Source organism: Bidens hawaiensis, unplaced genomic scaffold (genome assembly GCF_021521415.1).
Source record: "Bidens hawaiensis isolate Kalapana, Puna unplaced genomic scaffold, B.hawaiensis_p1.1 tig00038674_1, whole genome shotgun sequence".
Lineage (NCBI taxonomy): Eukaryota > Viridiplantae > Streptophyta > Magnoliopsida > Asterales > Asteraceae > Bidens > Bidens hawaiensis.
Genome location: NW_027496805.1, coordinates 46906 through 69530, shown reverse-complemented (window position 1 = coordinate 69530; position 22625 = coordinate 46906). Strand labels below are relative to the sequence as shown.

At 34.5% G+C, this 22625-nt stretch overlaps 2 protein-coding genes across 2 annotated transcripts; both read right to left on the bottom strand.

Annotated features, from left to right (window-relative positions):
* Positions 1-2294: 2294 nt before the first annotated feature.
* On the bottom strand, positions 2295-13408 carry LOC143590586 (biotin carboxylase 2, chloroplastic-like). Its single transcript, XM_077071022.1, has 16 exons — positions 13310-13408; positions 6929-7254; positions 6668-6809; positions 5882-5980; positions 5740-5796; positions 5372-5443; positions 5152-5241; positions 4910-4969; positions 4494-4679; positions 3775-3867; positions 3603-3684; positions 3399-3505; positions 3168-3243; positions 2993-3039; positions 2831-2893; positions 2295-2539 (listed from the first exon to the last, which is right to left on the bottom strand). Exons 1-16 carry the CDS (start codon positions 13406-13408, stop codon positions 2483-2485), a joined length of 1656 nt encoding a protein of 551 aa, XP_076927137.1. The 3' UTR covers positions 2295-2482.
* Positions 13409-13917: 509 nt separating this feature from the next.
* LOC143590591 (uncharacterized) lies at positions 13918-16793 on the bottom strand. Its single transcript, XM_077071027.1, has 7 exons — positions 16766-16793; positions 15425-15537; positions 15165-15236; positions 14940-14975; positions 14654-14699; positions 14432-14522; positions 13918-14337 (listed from the first exon to the last, which is right to left on the bottom strand). The coding sequence occupies exons 2-7, from the start codon at positions 15533-15535 to the stop codon at positions 14268-14270; spliced, it is 426 nt and encodes a 141-aa protein (XP_076927142.1). The 5' UTR covers positions 15536-15537; positions 16766-16793; the 3' UTR covers positions 13918-14267.
* Positions 16794-22625: the final 5832 nt, after the last annotated feature.

Sequence of the window (22625 nt, the reverse complement as noted above, 5' to 3'; positions counted from 1 at the left end):
ACAATTGAGCTCACAAACAAGACAAACTGTGCATGTGTAAACAAAAGAGAAAATCATAAACGATAGTTCTCCCGTGTTCATCTAATGGTACCATGAGAACTGCGGAATAGACCGACAAAACGGTTAATGATCCACACATACAAATAAACAGCCAAGTCTACGTCCTCAACACATGGGATACTGCGCGACTAAAGTTCATAAACAAGTTTAAGACTCTAAGTTTGTATGAACACATGAACATCCCAAAACATTAAAAGCAAAAAGGGATTAGGTACGAGATTACTCACTTGATAAACGATGCGGTGTAAGATAAAGCAAGAACCAACTTTAAACAAGCACAAGTTAACCTATAAATAAGATTATCGTTTTAATGATTGGTTCTAAGTCTTGATTATAAGTTAGCATAATTAATAAGTAAATTATATATAATATATATTACCGGAAAAGCAGGGCAGAACAGGGAGGAAGACGGAGGCAGAGAGGAAGGCGGCAAAGAGAGCAAGGAGGAGGTTAAATTAAGTGTTTGTGTGTGATGTGTTAGGAAAAATACTATTATTATTTATAGAGAAACCCTAGGGAACACAATCCCTAGAAAAGGGGAAAAAGATCTCAAAAAGTAAAAGATTCCAAAAGCAAAAGATATCAAAAGATATGGCAGCAGGGAAAAAGAGAAAAAGGCTGACAGGGAACAGTAAAAAGCATGGGCGGTTCAGATAAAGGTACTGGTCAAGCATGGAAAAAGCAGATCTCAAAAGATAATGTCAGTCACTTTTTCTGCCAACCAATGGGGTTGGTGCGCATGCTGCGCCGAAAGTGGCTTTTCAGACATAAAGCAGATTAGGTCAACAGCACAAAGATAAGACAACACAAAAGCAAACGGCTAGATTAAACAGAAGAAAACTCAAAGGGTTAAACGTGAGAAGGCAGACACAGAAGGTCAAGAGAGCGCGAGCGCGAAGGCAGACAGAACCAACCTTAACGCGTCGCGGGAAGAACTACATTTCTAAGCGCGCCGCGGGAAGAATCACATTTCTTAGCGCGCCGTGGGAGGAACTAAAATTCCTAGCGCGCCGCGGGAAGAACTATAATTCTTCGCGCGTCGAGGGATGAACTACGATTCTTAGCGCGCTGCGAGAAGAACTACAATCCTTAGCGCGTCGCGGGAAGAACTACCGTTCTTAGCGCGCTGCGAGAAGAATTACAATTCTTAGCGCGCTGCGAGAAGAGTTCGTCTCGCGTATCGCTGAAACAGGTGGTCTTCACGCAGGCTTCCTTGTAAAGAGTCTGGCGCGTGGAGCTGCGCAGACAACCTTAGGCGGGAAGGAACAAAGGACAGAGGTTCAAGGCTTAAGGGCGGGACGGCGACAAGAGGGAAAAGAAGGCGGAAAGAGAGAAGGAGAGGGACGGGACGGCGGAAAGAAAGAGAGAGAAAGAGGCGGGAAGGAAAAGTATATTATTATTATTAAAAGTAAAATATAAGTATAAATAAATATTAAATCATAAAAGAAAGAGATCGGATCAGAGAAACGGGTACCTGGGTCGGGTCGGATCGGGGCAGATGTTACATCTACCATAATAAATACAAAATACATGGTTTAACAAACATTCTCCCGTTTATGCCACTTAACACCAGCTGCACCGCACAAGAGTCGAAACCCTGTGACATAACGCAGGTAGGATAAAACCCTCATTTTGGTGCGGAATCAAAATGGTGACCTCCCGAAGGAAGCCTAGTTCTTATCTTTATTGTCATAACCAATCGGGCTAACCATAAGCCTAATTCTTTGTTGTAGTTGATGTTAGAATATATATAATATTAAGTAAAAAAAAAGTTTTGTCTAGAAAGGTTTGTAGAGGAATGAATAATGTTGGAGTCTTCGGTTTCCGCCATCGGGTCTTTGCCGCACAAGCATCAGGTAAGAAAATCGGCTTGGTGAAACCAGACTGATTTGGTAAATTGGGTTTGATCTGGTAAGAGCAGGAGCACTCCTTGTACATTCTGGTATTTGAAACCGAGAAGAACTGGTCAAAATTCAGGTGTGTTGCTCGGTTTCATCTTACGTCTTCCCGTCTTTAAAAATATTGAACCACATTTTCAGACTCCAAAGAATTATAAGTGCAGCTGACGATTGAACGAGTTGACTCCGGATTATCAAAGATGATCAGATTCCTACTATATTATTATGCTATGGAACACACATGGAAATGATGCAGTATATCAAATAAAACTCTAACACAGACAAACCAAATCTTGTGTATGTGCGTGGCCGAATGCATAACGAAAGACAAATCATCTAAAATTACAAATTACAGCTTACGAATTTATAATCAAGAGTCAGCATATAATGAATATATCGTTCATGTAACTCTCAAAAGGATGTCACAGCCTGATAGATAGCTATCTCAAGACATTTCGGGAAGACTTGAGAAACAAAAAAAGGTACATTTTGTTTCATACAGGAAAACAAGGGCCAAACACACTTTAAGCTACAGACTTTGCAATTTCTTTAGCACCATTCAGTGTAATCGATTTATGTGGCTGCAAGAAAATAATCACCCAAAGATATTAATTTAGTCTGTCGCCAATTCTATATTATATCTTTCTAACGTTCATCAATTATATATGTCATGTGCTTATGCGGTTCTCAAAATAATATGTGTATGTAGTTGACTAATTTGGAAATGGGAAATATGATATTATGAAATTTAGAAGAATAAATATGAAATCTATCTTATTATCAACTATTTGACCCATCTATTATGAATTACGAAATTAACCATTTACTAAAATAATAAAGGTGTCACATTTGTTGGTACTTTAGCTCCTTACCTCGGCTAATTCTTCCTCGTGCTTTGGAATGAATGCAGTGTCAACTTTCCCGTTTTTGAAATCCTGAAATGACACAATAAATTAAAAGAAAAATTAAATGCAAGATAAACGTGATAATTTTACAAAAAATATAAAAAAGAAAAAAAAGGAAAAGTTGCCTACTTCGATGTCAAGAATTAGCTTGTGGTAATCAATTGTTGTTGGAACACCTGAAAATGTAAAGTAACAAAATAATAAAAACAAATATCTTTTTTATAAAACATGAAAATGATAGCAAGGGTAATGAATCATGGTTGACGCATAATATATTAATTATTAAGCGAAGATGCTATTTTACCTGTGATGATAGTATCATCGAGGGCTCTTTTCATGCGTTCAATTGCCTTTTCTCTTGTTGGGGCCCATACAATAAGCTAAAAACCATGATCAATAAGTTACGGGTCGTCTATTAGAAGTATTTTCTTAAAAAGAATTAAACTATATTAGCATACTTCAATCAAGAAGCAAGCTACAACCATTTGATTTTAGAATTTATAAACTCTAATGAACTCTAGAGAATATTACAAACCTTTCCAAGTAGAGAATCATAGCTTGGTGGAACAACATAATCGGTATATACGTGACTATCCATTCTCACAAATGGACCTCCAGATGGCAAGTAGGATGTTATTCTCCCTGGAATTCGTAAGCAGAAGGAATCAAGAGGTCATAATTTAAATGATTCAATGCCAAAATATGTAGCCGTGAAGAAATACAATCAATGATGACATACCTGGTCCAGGTCTGAAATTTTTGAAAGCATCTTCCGCGTTAATACGGCATTCAATTGAGTGTCCTCTGAGCACGATGTCATCCTGTGATACATAGCACAATAAACTAACATTAAAAACAATAATATTTAAAAAATTTTAATGCCGAAAAATCTGAAGCAAACAATTACGTACCTGTGTGTAACGGAGTTTCTCGCCCATAGCCACACGAATCTGCTCCTCTATCAAGTCGACCGATGATATCATCTCCGTCACAGGATGCTCAACCTTTATTATGAAAAAAGAAAAGAAGAAAAGAAATCGTTACAACACTTGTAATAATAAAATGGAATTTACAGTTAGGTAATTCTACACATAGTTATTAAATGCGTTAGGCGCACTTAAGGCGCAAGGGCCTCTCCTAGGGCCAAGGCGCTAGGCGCAAAAAAAGCGCGGGCCTAAAAAAAAATAAGCGCACTTAAAAAAAATTTCAAAAAAACAGTTTGTAATGGGAATCATCACTTTTTCAAATACCAAAATATTGCAAAACCATAATCCTCAACTTTAAGTACCAAAAACAGCTGATAAAGTATATTCTGTGGTACATATTTACATATTATGTGGTACATATTTACATATGCATAATTAATTGACTTTCATTATAAGGAAAGAAGAGAGATTAGAGTTATTTTTGTTAATCCCATTAATTTTAGGAAAGTTGTTTTAAGGGATAATCAATCAAGTTAAAAAAGAATCAAAAAAAATTCTAAGCTGCCGATTTTTCTCCTAAATTAGCGCCTTCAGTCATGGAAGCGGTATACTAGCGACTCGCCCTAAATAATCGCCTAGGCGCCAAAGCGCTGCGCTTTTAATAACTATGATTCTACATATGTTCAGTATACTATTTAACCAACCTGGATTCTCGTGTTCATTTCCATGAAGTAAAAATCACCTCTTTCATCCAAAAGAAACTCTATAGTACCAACACCAATGTAACCAATTGATGCCGCTGCAGCCACGGCAGCATCACCCATAGCTTTTCTCAGTTCTGGGGTTAATGCTGGTGAGGGTGCTTCTTCTAGAAGCTTCTGGTTCCTTCTCTGTACAATCAAGCAGTTTTAACTTTTAATGTTCAAAGTTCATTTAGGTACTACTTTTACTTTGATTGACTATAACGGAAAGATAAAGAAATGAAATGAACAACATAATAGAATCAGCAAGCTAACATTTTAGGAGGAATGAAATGAGTTCAAATGTGACCTTTCAGTTTTTATATAAAAGTATAATTTTATACCTACTATATATATTATGATCATTAGAGCATATCTACCTGAATGCTGCAGTCACGCTCCCCAAAGTGAACAACATTTCCATATTTGTCTGCAAGAACCTGAACAAAAAGTACCATGCATGGTAATTGACTAACTTTCATACATGGTAATTGACTAATGGTAAGTATAATATTAAAAAGCTATGTTTTCCCCCACTCTATTTCTTCTACTCTTGGCAATACATATACTTTTGCTATTATAGTTCATTAATAATTAAGCTTCTATGACAAAAAAGAGTTACCTGGAACTCAATGTGCCTTGGATTTAGAATGCATTTCTCCAAATACACACCATCATTTCCAAATGCAGCTGCAGCCTCACTTTGAGCTTGCTATAATAAAAAAATATACTAAATCTTTAAGAAACAAATATAGAGAAACCATTTTGAATATGAATAGGATAATTGAAATAAAATTACAAGTAATATATATTAAAGTTGGTTGTGAGAGATTATTTCATACCTGCAACAACTTTACAAACTCGCCACGTTCTTTTGCAAGACGCATTCCACGACCTCCACCACCAGCTGTAGCCTTCAGAGCATAAACAATATATTGATGTAAGCTTTCTATTAAAATAAGTTACATTCACTCAATGTTTTTCTTTGTTAAGTGATTGATATTGGGGGTTAGAATTGGAAATTTGGGAGGGAGAGGGGTCATGATATGATCCATTAGCTTATTATGTTACATCAGAATAGTAAAAAACGTATATAAGCAAACGTATCCAGTAAAAAATATATCTCACTGTGAAAAGGTTGTTATGTTACATTATAGTATAATAATATGTTCCATATGCAATTGTTTCTAAAAATTATATCACAGCTCACCTTAATCATCACAGGGAAGCCAATCTCGTCAGCAAGCTTGATGCCTTCTTCAGTGCTCTAACGAGACAGTGAAAAGATGTCACTAAGTTGATTTGGAATCAAAAGATGTAACATGATAATGCCATGTAAATGAACTGAATACCTTTAACAGACCATCACTTCCTGGTACAGTTGGAACACCAGCATTCTTCATGGTTTCTCTTGCAGTTGCTTTGTCCCCCATAACACGAATGCTGTCAGGCTGCAATAAAATGCATTAAACAAACTAAATACATTGCAAGATTAGGATATTCGACATATGTAAGGATAACTATAGAATATCTTGTTGATTAAAGACAATATACACATGAATAAAAGAGATCAAATTAGATGGATAGGAAGGTTATCATATGGGACTATGTGTGCATTTTTTACTTGCTTAATTTGTCCATTTATTGAGTAAAAGAATGATCGTTTATCATCTTTTATGTTTCTTATGTCCGTGAGCATTCGTTCATTTAAATTTGTTTATGTTTGACCGTTTATGTTCATTGTGTTTGTTAGGTTACGTTTGCTTAAGTTCGTTCGTTAATATACTCATTTATATTTTTTGGCCCGTTATAACTTCATATGGTTTTAATAACTTTTTAGGCCTAACACAATGTTCGTCACATTACTTTTAACTAGTTTTAGCTCAGCTATGTTCGTTCATCTATGTTCAGTTATGTACGTTCATGAAATGTTTTTACAACTGTTAAAGAGCGAACATAAAATAACACGAACATGTTCATTTTCTTAACTTACAAGCACAACAAGAAAACCCTTTTTCTTCAATTGTTTGTGGTCAATCGTTTGTTCGGTTAAGTTAAATGAACGAACACAAACATGCTTTGTTCATGTACTTCCGATTCGTTTACAAGCCTGCCAACCAAAATGCAAAACTACTTACATTTGGCCCAATGAAGTTGATTCCATGCTCTCTGCACATCTCAACAAAAACAGCATTCTCAGCAAGAAAACCATAACCAGGATGCAACATTGTACATCCACGACTGATAGCAGCAGAGAGCACATTGGGTATCAACAAGTACCTGATGATAAATAAAAGGGACGACTTATTATACCATGAATCAAAAAAATAATTAGGTTATGAAATTAAATAAAATTTCAAAGTTCCAACAATTTATGTGATGAAGAAAGGTCAACTTACGATTGATTACTAGGAGCTTCCCCTATGCAAACTGATTCATCAGCCAGTTTCACATGAAGTGCATCCTTATCTATGGTAGAGTACACTGCAACACAGGGGATTCCTAGCTCATGAGCAGTTCGAATCACACGCACTGCAATTTCCCCTCTGTTTGCCACCAGAATCTTTTCTGCACGGCAAGTGACACCAAGTGCTCCCTCGCGTTTCGCTGATCTGTGAGCCTTTTGGGAAGCCTGAAATCTACCCTTAGGATAGCTCAACTTATTTCCCACCAAAAAGTTGCATTGGGAACTCTTGAGTCCACTAGACCTCCCGATGAATAGACCCTGGAATTTTAAGATTGCATGTGAAAAGTTCTAGTCAAAAAAACATATTCACAAAAAACTCAGTTTGTAGTTTGTACAAGTACAAAGGCAACTTTCAAAAATAAATAAGATAAGACACTAAAGTCGATAATAAAATTTTGTACAAACACTTCAAACAAGATTTTGAAACAAGGTTTATTTACTTAATTTGTTTTCAGTTGATTGTTCACCAACTCACAACTTTTAAAACATAATATACAATTAGTTAAGAGGGGAGAGAGAAAGAGTAAAGTCTCTGCAATAATATATTCACAGCATAATCACATGCATCTAATAGTTACACTCTATTTATACTAGTCTTCTAAGGTTTTCTCAACTTCTTTTCTTGATGAACTTATTTCAGTCATCTCAGGCCATTCAATTTTCAGCATTCCATTTCAACTCACCTTCAAAACAGGATTCAGTCATATGAACTATTGCAGAAGAATATAAACCTTTTATGAAGGAAGCTAGGGTTTGCAGTCATCAAACATAGATAACTAAGTAATTATCGTTTAAAACATGTCTATTAAGCAAATTTCACACATACGGTCAAAATGAAATTAAAATCTCAACCTACACCTTTAACAAAACAACTTCTCTGCATCTTTCAAGTTTCCTGTATAAAGAAACACTCACAGATATCTAACCAGGAAACATATTCCCTATAGCATCTAGATATCAACAAATTACAATCCAAAGGTCTAAATCATCAAACCACTAACACATATCACTCGCATCAACCATCAGCCTTATTAATTTACACACACGGCTATGAAACAGCACATAATTAATCCACCAATACAAGATCTCTTAGACTAAATATAAACAGACTCAAATACATATACACTCCAGGGTAGATCTCTTAGTGTAATAGGTTCTCTATGTCACAAAGATTTCGATAACTTTAGTTTTCAAAATACAATAATATGAAAGAGTTGGACCCAAATAACAATACAACAAAACTTAATATTTTCTCTCTCACTGGGATGTTCACGAGTCGAGCCAGGGACCAGGGTAGTTTCGAGCTTGGGCTCTAGCTAGGCCGCTTAGCTAGCCTCTAGCTAGATTTTGAAGTTAAACGAGCTTAAGATCGAACCAATGAGCCGAGCCATGACTCGAGCCGAGCCTATGTCGATTTTGGCTCGGTTACAAAAATGATCCAAATCAGCTCAGGATGTTTCAAGTCAACTTTTTATAGCTAGTTTTATTCGAGCTTTTATCGAGCAAGCCCGAGCTTCAAGCATCGAGCTTTTTGAACAGCCGCTCACTCCCATAGAATATACTATTTGAATTCAATACTTGAATATAAATAAAAGAAAAAGAATTCCATAACTGACCCAACCGAATACTAAAAGACACTTTTTGATTACCAAATGTCCATGCTTATTGATAAGAACAAGTTTGATCTGATGTGTATATAACTATATATGATAATATGAAAAGGATGGTTTGTATAAGCTAACCACCTTATGTATATGTATATTTCCATATGTATATCATGACGAGTTATAACTTATAATAATCCAGTAATCACTAGAAAACCCTTTCGATCATCAAGTTTTTCTTAGAAGACAAATTTCTTTTACTTCTTAGAGGTTTGAACAAAGGGTCCTTGAGTGTTTAAGAGACTTTGACGCTAGACCATCAACCCCAAACCTTGCCATCAATTAGGCTAAAGAACCCGGCCTACAATTAAGTAAAATGAGTATTTTGTTGGGTTTAAACAATTTAATTTTGATATGGACTTACTTGGTTATAATTTAGGTTGGACTAGAACCCATAACCTTTTGGTTGGAAGTGATACCTTTTTAGCACTAAACCAAGCTAGTGGTTATATAATTGAGTTTAAACACTAAATATACATATGGTTTTAATAAAAATATATATAATTTAAAAAAAATCGGGCCTAACAGGGTGTTAGGCCTGTGGCCGTCGACCACCCGACCACCCGCCACACCTAATGGCCGGCCCTCCCAAACCTTACTATCAATTAGGCTAAGAAACTCGACCTACAATTAGAGTTGTGAACTTAAGCATTCTCAAAATATGAAACTCGTACTACGTGAGTTTTAATTTAAACTTGAACTTTACTCGATTTCGCTTAGCTCAGTTTGAACCGGTTTTCCCCCTAATCATACATGATTTTCTTAAGAAAATTAAATAAAGAGATGAAGTATGCAACAAATATTATAACTCCCAAGCAAATCTACGGATTTTTTCTATTTTATTTATACTTTTAAACTGAAACACCCAAATATAGATAAGCTAAGGTTGAAAAAGTCTTTTAACAGAAAGAAAAAAAAAGGAAAAGGGAAAAGAAAATTAAAGAAAAGAAAAAAAAAACTTGGAATTTCTAAAACTTTTATCAACTCTCTGTAAGTGGTAACTTTAGAAATAACATTACATAAACGTTTAATATAAATTCAATTTTAACTAACCTTTTAGAAATGGCATTACATAAATCTTTATTATAAACTCAGTTTTAACTGTAAAGTTAAATAAATCTATCTATCTATAATATATATAAATAAAAACCCTAAAATCCTATGTGTCGTGATGTGGTCGCTTCACTCTTTTATGAAAGCCACCAGATTGCTTGATTTTTAAATGGAGACCTCTCATTGATTTAACCCAAATTTATCGGTATGGGTCTTACCAAAACCAGATAGCTTTTATACGGGTTATAACATCTCATTAAATTAAAAATTAATCTTACCAATTATTTAATAGGAAAATCCTATAAAATAGGATATACTAAAATTTAATATCTAGCTTAAAAAGAAAAAGATATTATTTATAATTAATAAACAATTTTATAGTAAAAAACATAAGCGGGTCATGGGTCACCAAATTCAGATAACTTTTAAACGGGTTATACATATCATTTTTTTATGAAACCCTTTCATCATCAAACCCTAAGTATATTACTAACTTTCTTATAATAAAGAAAATTAAAATCCAAAAAGTAAATATTAAAAAGCGAAAAATGTAAAACAACCATTCTCTCAAGCCATCAGAATGCTTTATTTGTAAATGAAAGCTTCTCACGCATTTGACTCGAATTCACGGGTAAAGGTCTCATCAAACCCATATAGCTCTTAAACGGGTTATAACATTTCATTTTATTAAAAATTAATCTCATCAAATATTTGATATGAAAATCCTATAAAATAGGGATATATTAAAAATTAATATCCTATTTTGTTTAAAAAAATATATTATTTATAATTAAGAAACAATTTTATAATAAAGAAAATAAATGGGTAATGGGTATCACCAAAGCCAGATAGCTTTTAAACCGGATTATAACATATCATTTATTTGTGAAACCATTTAATCATCAAACCTCAAGTATATTAATTATTAACCTTCTTACAGTAAATAAAATTAAAATCCAAATATACATATATAAATATTGAAAACGTATAATGTAAAACAACCCCCGTAATACGGGAGGATAAAATCTAGTGTTTAATATACATGCATGAGGGGTGTGAACGAGCCTACGTGCTTGCTAGCTACTCAAGTTTGAAGCGAAAAAAAATCGAAGCGAGTCGAGTTTGAGCCTAATATGCGAAGCTCGTTTAGGCTTATCAAGTCTCGTGTATTTTTAGGTTTTACAACTATTGGACTTCTATGTATCAGTTATAGTGTGCAACCGAACTTGAGTGGAGCTTCACATTGTTTAAGTTTTTTTTTTCAAAATATATAAAAATAATTAACAAACGTGTAATAAACGAACTGAGCACAAGCTTGAAAAAACAACTCATGAGCCAAGCTCGAGCATAATCGAGCTCGGGTTCAGCTCGACTCATTTACACCAAACCAGTTGCTTTTATGTCTTTACACCATGCGTAGTGGGAGAGTTGTGGGTGATATTTTGGCCCAAAACTCTCCTTACACCATCCCCTCAAAGTTGTAGGTGGCATTTTGGTTTTCAAAGTCACGTACATAATTTTGCATGTGGGGCGGTTTGTGAGAGAGAGAGAGGAGGGGGGGGGGGGATAATTAATAATAGGTATATTGGTTTTTATTAATTCTAACTATTGTCTTTTGGTTACTGCCGGCCCAAACTAATGAATTGGCTACCAACGGTCCCAACTTTTAACGTATTTGTTCCTAATGGTCCGCGACTAACAGAATCCTAATGATGTTAGTTTCAGGTCACCGAAAAAATCTTTTTGGCTGGCAAAGTCAAATTTTTTGCTGGAACACACCACCTGACACACCGCAACCACCACCAATTGACTCACCGCCAACCAACTCCCACCACCTAAGCACCACAGCCAATTCCCACGACGGTTCTAGGGTTTTCGGCGACCTCAATAATTGGGGCTTTTACTAGAAAAAAGGTTCCTAAAAATCCGATACAAAGTTACCAAAATGTTTGAGACAAAAATATTGAGTTTTTGGGGAAAAAAAAATTGAGTTCTCCGGCAAAAAACGTTTTTCCGGCTATCTGAAACTAACGACGTTAGGATTCTGTTAGTCGCGGACCATAAGGAACATCTACGTTAAAAGGTGGCACCATCAGCAGCCAATTTATTAGTTGAGACCGGTAATAACCGAAAAACGATAGTTAGGATTAATAAAAACCAATATACCTTAATAATTGCAAGAGAATTGTGGCTTTTTACCCCTACACCATTTTTTTACAAAACATTAAAACACCGATTGAACGGTCACGTAACATAAAACACCCAAGAATAAAGAGTTGCCACTTGTCACTATGCATGGCCTTACGTTTAGTGCACAATACAAAGACATACAATAACTCATATACACGTGGGGTATTTAGTATTAAGCACCAGAACCAGAAAACAAGTAATAAGAATGAGGAAGATTCATGGTAGCAACATTGGACCCAAAGTCCACGTTTTCTAAACTGTACTTAGCACGCCAATCAAACACTCGGAAACATGTTTTTGTTTGACCACATGATATCCATTCCACCCTACCCCACCCCCAACCTCCCTTAACAACCAACCTACACCAAATGTATACTTCATACCCCCTTATTTAACCATCAATAAAAAGTATTCAAACTCTTTCAACTCCCTTATTATTATTGTTATTGTTATTATTTTCTATAACAACATAGAAGATAGTATGCAATTGTTGTTTGTTTGTATTAAAGAGTCAAGAGAGCTAGGGCGAAAACCGGCTAGTGGCGCGTGCCCGCACTGCAAAGGCAAAGTTGTAGCGGTTGATATAGAGAGCAAATGGAAGTTTTGTTGCCTCCCGATTGCGTATGTCGATAAACGAAAGTATTTTTGTACGTTGTGTTCGCGGCAGTTGGTGTTGTATGGTTCTTATTATTAGCAAAGCGTGGCGCGACTGGGAGGTGACTTGTCTTGATTGGACTGTTAGTATAGCTCATTTTTTGAAATGTTTAGAGATCATAATTCATAATTGTGGTACTGATTAGATAGGATTTGAGATTCCTTTTTTTTTTTTTTTATGTATATACAAGCATGAAACTGCTTGCCGATGGTGTTACCAATTACCATCAAGTTGTCGGGTTTTCTAGGTTCATTTTAGGGGGTGTTTGGGATTGCTTATTTTATCTCCTTATGACTTATAAGTTACAAGGTGTTTAGGAAAGTTAAACGTTGTGAGTGGATAAGTTATAAGTTACAACTTTGTCACTTATGATTTTTATAAGGAGGTTAAATAAGGAATTCCAAACACCCCCTTAGGTTCAGTGATGAATCCGTTTGAGTTTGGGTTGAAAGGAGTCGTTTTATATTCAGCCATATTGGGTTAACCTGCACGAAATTTTTGTAAGTAATTCCCATGTTAACTATGATTGAAAAACAGTTTATTACAATGCCAAAATATTTGTATAAGAAATTGTCACTTTATATCATATATTTATATTTATATATTGTGTGTATGTGTGTATGTGTGTATGTTTACATGTATGTATATTAATTTGCTTATGAAATCATATATGGATGTATAACAATCATCAGTCTTGATGGATCAGAAGCCTGGCTATGGCTACTCTTTAGAAAAACACTACAAGCAGTACCAGGCCACCTATTACAATATACTGCATCATCACATACAACAGAACCAATAAGTATAAACTCGGGTTGTAAACACTTGTACGAAACAAGTGCAAATGCATCGATATTCGTTGTGTAGGTAAAACAAGTTTCAACTCTAAGGCTATCAGAATCGCTCAACGCTCGCTCGAAAAATGCTTGGAAAATGCTCTTTTGGTTTTGGCTCGGTTTCTAAATGAGCCAAGCACGAGCAAGGGTGCGCCTGGTTCGGTTTGATTCGGTTGGCTTAAATTAATTAATATATATACACACACAACTTTTTAATCAGTTTGTAAACGAGCCAGTCTGCTGGGCTCGTTTTGTAAACGAGCCATTGAGCCAAGCACGGGCAAGGGTACGCCTGGTTCGGTTCAATTCGGTTGGCTTAAATTAATTTATACACGCACACACACACACACACACAATTTTAAAGAACTTTTAAAATTTCACTGACTCCATCAATTTCACAGTTTCATTTGCTCGCTTCAAGTTTTCAGGATAATAGAAGTTTGTTTTTATGTACATTATATCCAACTTCAAACTTTTTACAGAGAAATTTTCAAAGTGCAAAAATAAATAAGTAATTCTCAAAAAGTCGCTCGACGCTGATAAAAAATGCTCAGAAAAAGGCCCATTCGATTTTGGCTTGGGTCGATTTTGGCTCGGTTTGTAAATGAGCCGATTGGCTCAGTTCGGTTTGTAAACGAGCCAAGCACAAGCAAGCCTTAGATCGGCTCGGTTGGCCTTGTGAACAGCCCTAGTCCACTCATTAAATTGGTATGATCTTGATCCACAAGACATCAAATAATCAACATGACCAATTTGTTGACCATCAAAATAAGTCAACTTACTAGTATATTACTTGAAATAATTTCTATCACCCTAATATTCGATTTACCTACTTTGCATTAAATCGATAACATAATAAACATTTACTTAAGATCAAAGACAAACCTTGACGAACGGCTTTTCGGTCAGTATTATCGTCGCCCAACCAACATATGGCAAAAAACTGTAAAAATATAACAATAAGAAAATGGTGATTTTGACTTTGACTTTTAGCCAATAAGTTATTGTAAATGTTGAATATAAGAGGATTTATTTACCCGATCACCTTCCCGGTGATATGATCCTGTTTCAGCCACATTTGATCTTGGGCATACAAAAAGAAGTCATCTCCATAACTATTGTTGTCTCCTAATAACAATCAAGAATTATTTAAAAAAAAGACTTGTTAAAAATAATAACCTTTTCAAGGTTCTGATTTCTGAATATATAAAAAGTAAAACAAAATCATATATAGAATTAGTATATGAAATGCACTATACCTTTTGTAAGGACCTCAATTTCTCCAGTATTGTGATGCTCATGAACCTGCTACAGAAATAAATTGAAGGTATGATTAACATCCAAGTCACTTAATTAAAAAAATATATATAACTTTTTAAAGATGTCTATTTATTTTGACAATAATTTTCTTAAACACATGACTTGTTTTTTCCTAACAACAATCTTTTTGAGACAACATATGTCTAATTATCAACTTTTGGTTAAGTTTATTGGAAGAAATAGCTATAAAATAAAAAAGATAGGGATTAAAGAAACCGCATATACCGTAATCACTCTATGAACTATTGGAATTTCTTGTCCCTGTGTTTAAACAAAATATAAGCATAAACATACATTAGCAGACTCAAAATTACCGAGAATCAACAGTAATGTTTCCTTTAAAATCATTGGTGCTGCCTTTCAAAATATTAATAACTTCAATAAGAATTTACATATTGAATTGAAACATTGATAAAAACTGAAAGAACGAATGAAACTAAAGAAACTCACTTCGACAGTGAACGACAAAATTTCTCCTACGCGAACTGGATCCTTGTTCATATGCATAAACAGAATATCACCCTGCAACACATTTCAAAGAGTCATTAACAAAACTAAAACTTTATTGTAAACACAATGATTGTTCATACATTGTAATATTGTATATACACTAAGCAAACTTGATTATTAAATTACAATATCAGCGTCACAGTTGTATTGAATTGAAAAATATTACTTCAATGGATTATGTTATAAATCTCGACACTTACTCTTCTAAATCCCGGTTCCATGCTCCCGGATAGCACAACTACAATAGGTGCTTCAGTTCCTGTTATACACATCAGTCCTTTCCATATCATCAACGCTGATGTAATAACCATACCTGAAAAGAGTAGTCATAACTCATAAGTATGAACCAAATTAATAAGTTATATAGATCAAATCTTTGCACAGTCAAACACAATATGAACAGTTATGGCTGGATGGCTGGATTCAATGTTCTAGGTTCATAATTCCATTCGATCGTTATACAGTAAGAAACAAGGATGATCAAGCAAGTGAACTATATACTGAACTAAACAGCATATTCGGATCTACAAATTTAGCATCCGAATTGAATCAATCGGTACAACTTGAGAATTAATTCTAGTAGTAACTAGGAGTCATTTCAAATAGAAATTTTCAAAGAATTTCCGTAAATCTCGAGAAATTACAATTGGGATGAAAACGAGTCGAGCCCGAGCTTGACTCGTTTCGAGCTCTTTTCTAAAGTTGAAGAAGCTAGGGCTCAGCACGCGTAATTATTTATTAATTAATTAATTAATTAATTTAAATAAGCTTTTTTGTATATATTTCTAAAAACCTTAAATGAGCCAAAGTTCGGCTCGAGCTCGGTTATACAATGTGAAATTAATAAATTGACATTTAAAAAGTTAAATATACACAAGGCTTGAGCTAAGGCTCAATAACTTGAGAACTAATTCTAGTAAAAACTAGGAGTCATTTCAAATAGAAATTTTCAAAGAATTTCAGTAAATCCCGAGAAATTACAATTTGGGTGTAAACAAGCCGAGCCCGAGCTTGACTTGTTTGACTTACAAGAACTCGAGCTTGGCCAGTTTCGAGCTCCTTTTCTAAAGTTCAAGCTTGAGCTTGACTCGTTTTGAGCTCTTTTTCTAAAGTTCAAGAAGCTAGGGCTCAACACGTATAATTATTTATTTATTAATTAATTTATATACGTTTTTTTGTATATATTTTTAAAAACCGAGCTCGGTTGTGTAATGTGAAATTAATAAACTGACATTTAAAAGAGAGAAAAACTTAAAAATACATAAACAAGCTTCCCATACAAGGCTTAATAACTAAACAAGCTTTATTCGAGTCTCTCTCAAGCTCAAAAAAGCTCTGGTTTTATCGTTTCAATCTCAAATAGCTCACAAGCTACTCGTGTGCACAATCAACCTCGAAATCAACAGCAACGCCTTAACTCTATATTCAAAACTCAATTCATTCAATACAACACACAGTCATCAGCAAGTGAACAAAATCAATCGATAGAGAAGCGAATTATTATAGAGAAATTATTATTATTATTGAATTAACGAACGAACCGACGGTTACGAGATGAGTAATCCGAGTTCTGAATCTGAAGTGTAGTGATGCTGACGTCATGCTTGTTCGTTCTGAATCGGGAAATAAATGGGGGTGGGTGGTTCATGCGTCCGTTGCTTATTATATATACCCAAACAACTTCCCGGCAAATTGTGGAATATAGATAATATAATATTGGTTTTGAAAACAGAATCTTGGAAGCTGTTATACGTAAAATACAATATTTCATAACGAACCGGTTACACTGGCCGAACAACTTTGACGAGTAGGCTGAAAAAAAGATTTAAAAAAAAAAATATTTATTTTTCTTAGTAAACCTGTGCAACTGGTCCGGTTTTCAGGTCGGACTGATTGAACCGGTTTGGATCAGTGGGAGCTGAGCAAAGTACACAGAACCAGACCGATCAGTGGACCGAATCCAGGTCCGGTCCGGTCTCAACAACATTGGTAAAATATAAAATGATAGTTTTCTTATGTATAGGGATGTTTACGAGACGAACCGAACTGAGCAAAGACTTGTTTGTGCTTGGCTCATTTACAAAGTGAACCGGGCCAAAATCGACCCAAGCCTAAATCGAACAAGAATTTTATGAACATTTTTCGATCAACATCGAGTGTGTTTCTAATTACTACTTATTTCTTTCTACGCTTTGAAATTTTCTAAAGTTTGAAGTTGAGAGTATGTTTGGGATTGAGTTTGAAAAATGCTTATTGGCTTATTGGTTTTTTCAAAAAGTCAGGATTTGAAGCTTTTGAAAAACTGTTTTTTAACCCTTTCAGAAAGCTAAAATAAAAAAAGATTTTTGTGATTGCCAAACACATTTTTGTTAGGATTAAACGCACACACGAAACTGAACACACATGCGAAAGCAATAACGAACACGAGGATTTAACGTGGTTCGGTCTAAACTGACCTACGTCCACGGGTGGCAACTAGGTATTCTTTATTGAGTGACAATGATTACAAGTACATAATGTTGTTTATATAGAGACTGAACTAGGGTTAGTAAATTATTAAGCAAGAAATCTAAACCGGGTCGGGCTTCGGTCTGGCCACCCTACACCCGTCTGCCCTTTGGACTTCAAATAATAAACCGGGCCAACAAGGCCTACGAACCCAACAATCTTAACTTATTGGCTTTTTGAAAACACTAATAAGCCAATAAGCATTTTTCAAACTCAATCCTAAACATGATCTGAATATAATGTACATGAACACAAACTTCTAGTAGCCTGAAAACTTAAAGCAAGCAAATGAAGCTGTGAAATTGACGGAGTGAAGGAAATTTTAAAGGGCTTAAAAATTGTAAATTATCTGAACCAACCGAACCAAGCTTACCCTTGCTCATGCTTGGCTTATTTACAAACCAATCCGAAATCAAACGAGTATTTTCCAAACACTTTTCGAGCGAACGTCAAATAATTTGAACAACCCTACTTAGGTATGTGATTAATATGAAAGTTTTACCAAATTTATTTTAGAGAAGCTTTTTTATATGAGGTGAAGTAGAGGTTTAAACAAGTTCAAGCTTGAGTTTAAGTTTATTAATAAACTAGGTTAGATCCCGCGTTATATACGGACGGAAAGCATATAAAACTTCATATATATGTGTGTGTGTGCGCGTGTGTGTGTGCACACGTGCGCGTGCGTGTTATATCATTTTAATGAATTGTAAACGTCAGATAATCTAGCATTATTATTATTATTATCACATTGTTGTTTTAATTAAAAGAACCCAGCATACAAAAATAAATAGAGAAAAATAACAATTTAAAACATAATTCTAAGTTAGGCCACATATTTCTAACTTATACCATGAAACAAAAAAGACATATTAATTAAAACTTCATCATCTACTGAAATCATATGTTGTAAACTATGAAGCGTAAATATATAAATGTTGTAACATAAGTTGTGCGTTACAAAACTATTTTTATTAAAATAATAAAACATTTAAGTGCACAACATAAAAAATGCTAAAAATATGAATATAATTCAAGTTAGGCCACATAATTATAATTTTTGTTAAACCGTGCATTTAATAAAACAACAGTATAATTCAAACCTCGTGACTTAAACCACCATTTCAATCTAAACATCTATACATTTAGTCCAAACGTTCATAATAATTTCCCAAAATCCAAAAAAAAAATAAAATAAAATAACAAAGTCTCAAATTTTTTAAAAAAATAACAACGAAAATAATTAATTGTCTTTAGGAAAATTGGTTTTTATTGGTCCCAACTATTTCATTTTTGTTGGGGCTGGTCCCAACTTTCATTTTTGGCTGGCAACGGTCCCAACTTTAATACTCGTTTCTTCCACCAGTTTGCGACTAACGAAGCACTAACTCCGTTATGTTTTTGCTTACGTGTCATTCTGAGTTGTCAAAAAACATCTTACGTGGCAGCCACCGTGGATTATTGATTTATACTTAATATAACCTCGAAATTTAGGGTCTAAACTGAAATTATAAATTTGAAATATATTAAATTAATAGAAAATAACCCAACCCCCACCCCCTGTAGCCCGTATTCCCGATGAGCCGCCGCCGGCAACGGCGTGAGGCTCCGACCACCGAAAAACACCCCCTTTCAGCCTTCTTAACCCGTTAATTTAGAATAACGTAGTTAGACAGCAATAAACAACAATAATTAACATTCTAATTATATTTTAACGCCTTAACCGTCGAACTAATTCCCGTAACCTTCACCGGAAAATCGGCCATAAGCAATTAACACTGATTAATGAACTTCTTCACAATTACTAGTATAAATAGGACCCACACACCAATCTAAACTTGCTCATCCTCTCAATCTCACTGATATATCCTCTTTAACCCCATAATCCTTCCTCCAAGCTCGGAGCTTCGGCCAACTTCGTTCACCCCCTTTCCCGGCATCATTCGAGGTAATTAAAACATGGTTTTGAATCATTTTAATCCACTAATCAAAAACCCTAACTTAATTTTAACAAACATGGATTAGATTAATCAATTGGATTTCTAGGGTTTGCAGAATTATGGATGAACCTGTATTATTATATACAATAATCCATGGTGGCTGCCATGTAAGACGTTTTTTGACAACTCAGATTGACACGTAAGCAAAAACATAACGGAGTTAGTGCTCCGTCAGTCGCGGACTGGTGGAAGAAATTAATATTAAAGTTAGGACCGTTGCCAACCAAAATGAAAGTTGGGACCAGCGCCGACAAAAATGAAATAGTTGGGACCAATAAAAACCAATTTTCTTTGTCTTTATTACTCAATAAATGATAATTATAATAATTTATTTGAAACTTTCTTCAACTTAGGAGTTAATGTTTAAAATTAATGTTCAAATAAACATTTGGAATGTATATAAATGGAAAATTGATGAGTTGGAAGCCTATGTGGACATACTAGTTGAAGACCATGTGAAAACTTTGTATTGCTTGAATAGTATAGTAAGTTGAGTTTGAGCTTTACATTTTGATTTTGACTAGCCTTGCAAGCCTAAGCAAGTTTATTTGTATAAATATAATCACTTTTATTATATAGTATACTAGGATAGAGCCCGTGTGATACACAGGTGATAAAACAAAATGGAAGGTTGTGAAACTATACCAATTAAGAAAAAGAAAAGGCTAACATCAATTTATTCTAGTTGAGTTGTAAGCCACAAACATTTTAAATGCAAGGTAGTGAGTTCGATTCTCACCAACAACATATTTTTCATTTTATTATTCATGAAGGGAAATTGTAAAAATGGAAATGTGTACATTTGGAGGGTCTAATTGAATGACATGTGGAAAGTTATGTTGCTTTAATATATAGGTAGATATGTTTTGTTATATATAGAAATATATAATTAGTTTAAGTATTTTAAGAATTCGACAAATTAGGAAAGAGATGGGCTCAAGTTTCGGACATGAAACTAGAAACATGTCGAGCTTTAGCTCTAGCTCTTTAAAATCAAGTGAGAATTCGAATATAGATGAACTCTAGGTCAGTTAGACTCGTTCATGTCCTTAATTAAGTTTTTTTAATTAAAAAAGAAAGTTAACATTTTAAAAATCTTGAATTATATGTGTCATTTGATGCATGTCAAGTTAGATATTCAAATTTTTAATAATATTGGTTTTTAACACTTCTAACTTTCACTCGCTGATTAATAACACTCCCAACTTTTGATTTATTGTCCACCACTCCTAACTTTCCCCCTATTTGTTTCTAGCCTTCCGAACTTAACAGTTCTAGCTCTGTTAGTTTTCTTGCTGATGTGACATGTTTTTAATGACATAGCATGTGTATGTGGCATTTTTTAAAAAGTTGTGGATCCCACACCACCAACATATATTAACCACCACCACTAGCCACCTCCATCACCACCAACATTCGGCCACGCCAACAACCTTCGGATACCACCAACAACCAAGTGGCAGTCGCCACCGCTCCTGAAACCTAAACCAAGTGGTGTTTGTGTTTAGGTTAGGGTTTATGAGGAAGATGATAAAGTGATGGTGTGGGATCCACAGCTTTTTTTAAAACCACACACACATGCCATGTCATTAAAAACATGTCACGCCAGTAAGAAAACTAACGGAGCTAGGGTCCGTTAAGTTTGGAAGTACCAGAAACAAATAGGGTGAAAGCTGGGAGTGGTGGGTAACAAATCGAAAGTTAAGAGCGTTATCAGCCGGCGGGTGAAAATTAAGAGTATTAAAAACCAATATCTCATATTTTAAGTATTTAATTTGTGTTCTAAGAAATATGGTCTTCCAACTAAATATAAAATGTTAAAAGAACGACTAATTTACACACTTTTAAATGTACTCTAAATCTACAATCCGTAGGCTACAAAATTGTAACTTATACACATTTAGACGATTCTCATAGGCCGATAACTAAATTACCGATGGAAATGTGGAAGAATGGACAAGCCAGTATTATTTTTAACGATCAACTAAATAAATTTTATTTAAGCATAACTAGTTTTTATTTTATTAAAGCTCATTTCTAATGTTTTGAAACAACTATGATATCTTACTATTCTAATAAAAGGCTACTTTATATTGCCAATTGTCAAGCTCTCATCACTCCTCACTTTTTTTAACCCACATTCAATAATAAATTGGTATTTATTTCGGGTCAAACCCGCTCAAATAATGATTTCCGGATCCATATATTATTCAATCCATTTCTTTTCATTCAGCACACACCTTTCCCAAATAACAAACTCTAAGTTCCTAATGCTGCTATTAGTTCGCTGCCGTTCATCCCCACCGTTGCTATCGTTCATCTCCACCGCTGCTTTCGATTCAGACCTACGAGAGCGTTCATCCCCACAGCTGATTCAGACCACTACTCCGATATTACCCCTTTGTTCAGGTTTGTATTGATTGAATCTTATATTTAGAGTATCGATTGATTGAATCTTATCTTCTTTTTGTTATATTACAGCTTATAATCCTATAATACCCTTCGCCTCAATTTTGGATCTTGAAATCTATGACAAATTCTTAGAAATCGAAGTAAATACATTATTCATCACAATTATTATTATTACTATTATAACATAAGAAAAAAAAAGATCTTCATCGAAAGTGGATCTATTGTCATCTGCGTCTTAACATTGGCACAAACCTTAACGAATGCAAAGATTATTTTCATCTTAGAAAATATTAAATTGAAATCTAGAAAAGAAAACTGTTTTTCATAACGGAAATCGTTTTGCCTAATTTTGTTTTAGAAGCATGTAAATAGATTTACCTAATTTTGTAAATTGTGTTTATGATAATTATATATGGCTTTCATTTCATATATAGTCCACTATTGCTTGATTGTTCGATTATAATTATGTTAATTCTTAGTGACA